The sequence below is a fragment of the Eimeria tenella genome, genomic scaffold, assembly GCF_000499545.2.
Source record: "Eimeria tenella Houghton genomic scaffold, Eth_scaff244, whole genome shotgun sequence".
Taxonomy (NCBI): domain Eukaryota; phylum Apicomplexa; class Conoidasida; order Eucoccidiorida; family Eimeriidae; genus Eimeria; species Eimeria tenella.
This window is the reverse complement of record NW_013542302.1, coordinates 3718-10235: the sequence shown is the minus strand read 5'-3', so window position 1 is coordinate 10235 and position 6518 is coordinate 3718. Positions and strand designations below refer to the sequence as shown.

The 6518-nt window shown below is 52.5% G+C and overlaps 2 protein-coding genes across 2 annotated transcripts in view; one reads left to right on the top strand and one right to left on the bottom strand.

Annotated features, from left to right (window-relative positions):
* The window catches only part of ETH_00003335 (chromosome condensation protein, putative), a gene marked incomplete at both ends in the record, with an annotated part of 6332 nt that extends 1809 nt beyond the window's left edge, over positions 1-4523 (bottom strand). Inside the window, 10 exons of the mRNA XM_013374990.1 lie at positions 44-474; positions 770-946; positions 1422-1523; positions 1763-1986; positions 2234-2435; positions 2782-2922; positions 3455-3804; positions 3986-4250; positions 4330-4392; positions 4506-4523. Of these exons, the coding sequence (XP_013230444.1) occupies positions 44-474; positions 770-946; positions 1422-1523; positions 1763-1986; positions 2234-2435; positions 2782-2922; positions 3455-3804; positions 3986-4250; positions 4330-4392; positions 4506-4523 (1973 nt within the window). The remainder of the gene's footprint in view (positions 1-43; positions 475-769; positions 947-1421; positions 1524-1762; positions 1987-2233; positions 2436-2781; positions 2923-3454; positions 3805-3985; positions 4251-4329; positions 4393-4505) is intronic.
* Positions 4524-4992: 469 nt separating this feature from the next.
* ETH_00003330 (uncharacterized protein) lies at positions 4993-5487 on the top strand (the record flags this gene model as incomplete). Its single annotated transcript, XM_013374989.1, has 1 exon — positions 4993-5487. The coding sequence occupies one exon, from the start codon at positions 4993-4995 to the stop codon at positions 5485-5487; it is 495 nt and encodes a 164-aa protein (XP_013230443.1).
* Positions 5488-6518: the final 1031 nt, after the last annotated feature.

Here is a 6518-nt window from a genome sequence, read left to right as displayed (position 1 = left end):
CTCCTGGCGCTTCTGCGAGAACAGCTGCAGCGCATGCAGCCACCCCTGCTGCTGCTGCTGCTGCTCCTGCTGCTGCTGCTCCTGCTGCAGCTTGCTTATCGCCTCAGAGCTGTACTGACGCAAACTGCTTTCGCTCAAGTCAATCTGCAGCCGCTGCAGCAAAGCAGCAGCACCTGGCCCCAACTCCCCATAAGCCTGCTGCTGCTGCTGCTGCTGCTGCTGCTCTTGCGGCTTCTCCTGCTGCTCGGATTCGGCGTCGACAGAGCCATCTGTCAGGGCCAAAACCGGCTCCTGCTGCTGCTGCTGCTGCTGCTGCTCGGACTCGCTGGGCTCCTCCTCTTCTGCCTGTATGGTGGCGTCGATTTCCATGAGGCACTCCAAGGCAGCAGAAAACTGCCGCTGCTGCTGCTGCTCCTGCTGCTGCTGCTGCTGCAGCTGCTGCTTCAAGGAGTCGTACAGGTGCTGTGTTTCTAGCTGCAGCAGCAAGCACGAACAGCAGCAACAGCAGCAGCAGCAGCAAGCACGAACAGCAGCAGCAGCAGCAGCAAGAGGCACCATCCGTTGCTAAGAGCCAGACATATGGACACGAAGTAGCAGCAGCAAAAGTTCTTGCTGCTACTACTGCAGCAGCAGCAGCAGCAGCTGCTGCTGCTGCTGCTTCCACTTCGGAGTAGAGCTGAGGCCTGTGCAAGCCCGAAATCTGCTTTCCAGTCCCACCGAGCCCAAAACCCTAAACCCTAAACCCTAAACCCTTGCTTGTGTGCCTTACAGACGCAAGAGCCGTTTCCTTAAGTGTCTCCTCAAGTTGCTGCTGCTGCTTCTGCAGCTGCTGCTGCTGCTGCAGCAGCAGCTCTCGCTGCGTCTTTGCCTCCTCTAGTTTCTCAACAACTTTTCTTGCTTCTTCCTCGAGAGCAGCAAGAGACTCCTGCAGCTCCTCTGTTCTTTCCTGTTCACAAAAAAGGGTTTAGGGTTTAAGGTTTAAGGTTTAAGGTTTAGGGTTTAGGGTTTGTGCAGCCCGGCCTCGAGGGCTTGGGCCTGCAAGCCCGCTCTTCCGCCACCCCCCAGCTGCTCCCACTGCCCAGCGCCTAGGGTTTAGGGTTTAGGGTTTAGGGTTTAGGGTTTGTTGCCTGGTGAGTTTGAATCTCCCGCTGCAGCCGGCCCTTGTCTTTAATTATCCGCTGCAGCTCTGCGCGCTTTGCTGCGACTTCTTGCTGCTGCTTTCCTTCCTTTTCTTTCAGCAAATTAAAAGCTAAAAATAAATAAATAAATAAATAAATAAATAAATTTAAATTATTATTAATTAAACCCCAGTAGCCACTCCTCGCCGCACTGTGTGGCGGTGGGGTGCACCCCGACCACCCCAAACGCCAAACCCCAAACCCTAAACCCTGAACCCTAAACCCTAAACCCTAAACCCTCACCTGAAGCTGAGCTGCTGCTATGTCTTGCTGCAGCAGCTCAATGGCCGACTCGGCCTCAGCGCGCTGCCTCTCAAGGTGCTTTTCATTCGTAGCCAGCTCCTCCTGCAAGCACAAACCCTAAACCCTAAACCCTAAACCCCAAACCCTAAACCCTAAAGGCTAATCAAATACTGTGTGCAATTTCGGAAGACGTAAAGTCTTGCTTTGTTCTAGCTACCGCCAAACCTCAGTTTGAAACCCTAAACCCCAAATTCGAAACTCTCAACTCTAAATCCTAAACCCTAAACCCTAAACCCTAAGCCCTGAGCCCAATATGAAAAGTGTACTCCATGTTTGCGTACTCTTCTGCGCTTGTGTTCGCTGATTGCGCCTTGAAGCTGTTTGATGGTTTGCTGCAGCTGCTGCAGCTCCTGCTGCTGCTGCTGCTCCGTCTCAAATGGAGCAGCAGCAGCAGCAGCAGCAGAAGCTCGCTGCGTGTCAGTCCTTATGCTGCATCCCCCAAACCCTAAACCCCCGCCCACCATGCGGCCGTCTAGCTCTATTAAACCTCCTTCCAGAGTCACCACTGAAGCGCAGCAAACCCTAAACCCTAAACCCTAAACCCTGAACCCTCCTTTCCAGCTCGCAGCAGCCCCGGCCCCAAACCCTAAACCCTAAACCCTAAACCCTCGAGCCCACCCCCGCGCCTTCCCCACTACCCCGCAGCCAAAGCTGCCGCCGCCTTATCCCCCTTAAACCCCAAACCCCAAACCCCAAGCCCCAAACCCCAAGCCCCAAACCCTAAACCCTAAACCCTAAACCCTAAACCCTACCGCGTTGCCTGAGGGCGTAGGCGAGGTGGGTGGCGTGCTCCATGTCTGCAGCAACGCGAGTGTTTCCAACAGATTTAAAAAAAGCAATTTTAAATCTGGGAGAAATGAAGTGCAGCAAATCGAGGAGTCGCGGCGCTGAGGTGTCTGTACACCTCGCCGCCTCCGCCTCCGCCTCCGCCAGCCGTCCAGACAGCTCCTTTTCCTTCGCCCAAACCCCAAACCCTAAACCCTAAACCCTAAACCCCAAACCCTAAATTCTGGACTGCAGTGGGCAGGCACAGCCTCGCCGCGCGGCAGTGCTCGCGCAGCTTCTTATGCACAGCTGCGAGGGTTTGCATTTCTGGCTTCAGGGTTTAGGGTTTAGGGTTTACAGGTCCTTCTCTAGGGTTTAGGGCTTCTGTGCAGCAAGACGAGCACTCCTTGGCTGCTTTCTGCAGCTCCACTCCAACAGTGATTTATTTTTTCAATTTGCTCGGCAGGCGCAGCAACAGGAGCGCCGGCCTAGGGTTTAGGGTTTAGGGTTTAGGGTTTGGGGTTTGGGGGCGTACCAAGACCTGCAGCGCGAGCACGTTGCAGCGGCCAAGTTCGTAAACCCTCAGCAGCTCGAAAAGCTCATGAGCGTCTGAGGGTTTTTCAACAACATAGTAGCTGCTAAACCCTCCGGAAGCAGCAAGAAACGCCCGTTCATACTGCGCGCAAACCCTAAACCCTAAACCCTAAACCCTAAACTCTAAACCCTAAACCCTAAGCCCTCGGCCCTGCGGCTGCGGGCGCTCGCCGCACACGCGCGCGCAAGACCCCCGGGGCCGCCCGGGCCCCCAGCTAGGGTTTAGGGTCTAGGGTTTAGGGTTTAGGGTTTAGTGCCTTTTTGTCTATGATCCCCAGCTGCCCCAGCCTCCCTATTAAACCCTGCAGCTTTCCCTCTTTCTTTTGCTGCTGCAGCAAAGACTGCAGCCGGTCTTTGCAGCGCCGCTCGTTGCGCTGCTGCTCAATCTGCAAATAATAAAAAAAATAAATAAATAAATTAATTAACAAATTAATTAATTAATTTAATTAATTAATCAATTAAATTGTTTTTATTGAAAGGGGATTCGTGAGGGGGGAGGGAGGGGAAAGGAGGGGAATCCGGCGCATAGTCCATCCTGCTGCCTCCTAAACCCTAAACCCTAAACCCCAAACCCTAAACCCTAAACCCTAAACCCTGAATTTGGGAGAGCGGACCCCGCTGATCTGTCCCTTGGCTTGAAGCAGCTGCTGCTCGAGGCTGCTGATTTCTTTGTCTGCGTCTCTCTTTTGCTGCTGCACCGTTTTCAGGTCTGCTGCTGCTGCTGCGAGCTGCTGCTGCTGCTGCTGCAGCGCAGCAGCATTTGCTGTTTCTGTTTCGCCACACCGCCGCAGCAACTCCTGTGCTTGCTGCTGCCTTTCTCTAATTTGCTTTTCTTTCCGCTGCAGCAGCTCCAAAGCTGAAGTCACTTTTGCTGCTGCTGTCAGCTGCCGGTCCAGCTGCTGCTGCTGCTGCAGCAGCTCCTTCTCTGCTGCTACATGCGCAGCAGAAAGCTGCTGCACCTCGTCTGCAGCACCACGCAGTCCAGTGCCTAGCTTTATATTTATCAAACCCTAAACCCTAAACCCTAAACCCTCAAGGGATTTCGTACGATGTGCTTAGGAGCCCTTCAACGATTTCAGCGCTCCCAAACCCTATACATAAAACCTTAAACCCTAAACCCTAAACCCTAAACCCTCGCAGCCCACCCTTGATGGATTCTTGGTATTGCTCAACAGCTTCTTTTGCTGCCTCCACTTCTGCTTCTGCTGCTTTGAGGCTTTTGCTTTCCTTATCTGCGTCTCTTTGCTGGAGCGCAGCTTCGAGCTGCTGCAGCAGCTGCTGCTGCTGCTGCTGCCGCTGCTCCAGCTGCTGCTGCTGCTGCTGCTTCTCCTGCAGCCGAGACAGCTCGCCTCCCACTTCCGCCCGCAGCTCTTCATCCCGCACCACCAGCTGCTGCAGCTCCCTCTCCGCCTGCGCCCATGCGCAAACCCTAAATTAGGGTTTAGGGTTTGGAAACCACCAATTAGGGTTTGCAATATAATGCACCTACTTTAGAACACTCTTTGTCTCCCTGTTTCAGCTTTGTTGCCTGCCCTGCGGCCTCCTCTTCGACCTGCAGCCCCAACGCAGCGCAAACCCTAAACCCTAAACCCTAAACCCTAAACCCTGGACTTGAAACCCTAATTCCTGCTAAGTCCACGCCCTGCATAGCCTCAAGCCTCTGACTGTGCAGAGCTGCTTCATGCGTCGTTGCCGTGTTCAGCAACAAGGGTTTACGGTTTAGGGTTTAGGGTTTAGAACCTTTTGGAGGGAGGCTTTCAGGCCCTCTACTTTGGCTTCGTTTTCTTTTTGCTGCTCTTCCGCAACCTGCAGCTTTTCCCGTGTCTGCTCTGCTTCTCTGCGCCGTTTCTGCAGCAGCAGCAGCAGCAGCAGTAGCAGCAGAAGCATACATGTACAGCAGCAGCAGCAGCAGCACAGAAGCACGAAAACAAACGAGCAGCAGCAGCAACGTGCGTAAAGCAGAAGCAGCAGCAAAGCGAGCCAAGCAGCAGCAGCACGAGCAGGAGAACGCACACTAGCTGCAGCAGCACGAGGACAGCAGCGTGAACACTAGCAGCAGCAGCAGCAGCAAGAAAAGCGCAGCAGCAAGCGCAGCAACGCGCACACTACCAACAGCAGCAACAGCAGCAGCAGCAGACGGACCCTCCTGTAAATGGCAGCAAGCAGCAACTTTGCTGCTGCTGCTTGTCTGTTGCTCTTAAGAGACAGCAGCGCCTCATCTCTAGGGCCCTGCAGCCGCTTCAGCTCAGCAGCAGTGCAGCGCATGCGGTTCGCCTTCTCTTGGTACTGCAGCAGCAGCAGCAGCAGCAGCAGCGGCGGGAAGGGCAGCAGCAGTAGCAGCAGCAGCCGCAACAATATCGGCAGCATCAGCAGCAGGAACGCAGCGGCAGGAGGAGCCGCAATGCTGTCGGCAACAGCAGCAACAAATGCAGCAGCAGCAGCAGCAAATGCAGCAGCAGGAGGAGCCAGGAGACTTCCGGCAGCAGCAGCAGCAGCAGCAGAACGTGCAACGGCAGCAGCGCCCAAAACAGTGCCAGCAGCAGCAGCACACAAGTGGCAGCAGCGGCAGCAGCAAGCGCCGAAGCAGCACCACACCGCCAGCAGCAGCAGCAGCAGCAGCAGGAGGGCGTGTGGGAGTGGAAATTAGGGTTTAGCGTTTAGGGTTTAGGGTTTACGAGCTGGCAAGTGGTGTCGAAATACTGTTCTGCTGCAGCAATTGCTTCTTTGTATTTATTTGTTTCTATTAATTCTTCCAAGTACTCCAAAAGGCCTGTTTCTTCAGCGCGCTGTACGTACACCCCAAATAAATAAATAAATAAATAAATAAATAAATAAATAAAACTAAATGTGGGGTTTATTTATTTACTTTAATTTATTTATTTTGATTTAATTTATTTTAATTTGATTCGTTCGTTGCACTTTGTTTTGTTTTATTTTGTTTCATTTCATTTTATTGTATTTTATTCTATTTTTGATTTGTTTCCAATTTAATTCAACTTGGATTAAATTAAATAAAATTCAAATCAATTTACATAAAAATAAAATTAATTTAATCCAATTTAAATTAAATTAAATAACTTAATTTGATTTAATTTGAATTTAATGAAACTAAATTAAATTAAATTAAATTAAATCAAATCAATCCAATTTAGAAATCATTTAATGCATGCAAGACAAAGCAAAATGCTATTAATGCCATTAACAGAAGATCTAATGCCACAAACAAAAAAAAGAATAACACTAAAGACGCATTCAGCTTTAGCATTAGCAGCAGCAGCAGCAGCAGCAGCAGCGGCAGCAGGTGCGGCTTTGCTGCTGCTGCTACAGCAGCAGCTGCAGCAGCGGCAGCTGCAGCGCTGCAGTCACAGCAGCAGCAGCAGCGCCGCTGCTGCTGCCGCCGCCGCTGCCACTGCTGCTGCCACTGCTGCTGCCGCTGCTTCTGCTGCTGCTGCTGCTGCTGCTGCTGCTGCTGCTGCTGCTGCTGACCGTGGCCTTGGGCCTCATGAGCGCAATCTGCTCGACTTCTCCCTGGAGAATCAGGAAGCGTTTGTTGCGGAGGTCGAGGCCTTTGCTGCGCAGCAAATTGAAAACTTGAGTTTTGCTGCAGCACTTTCCGTTGACGCTGAAGCTCGTGCTGCTGCAGTGTCTAGACACCTCCCGCCGCACCACGAACTCCGA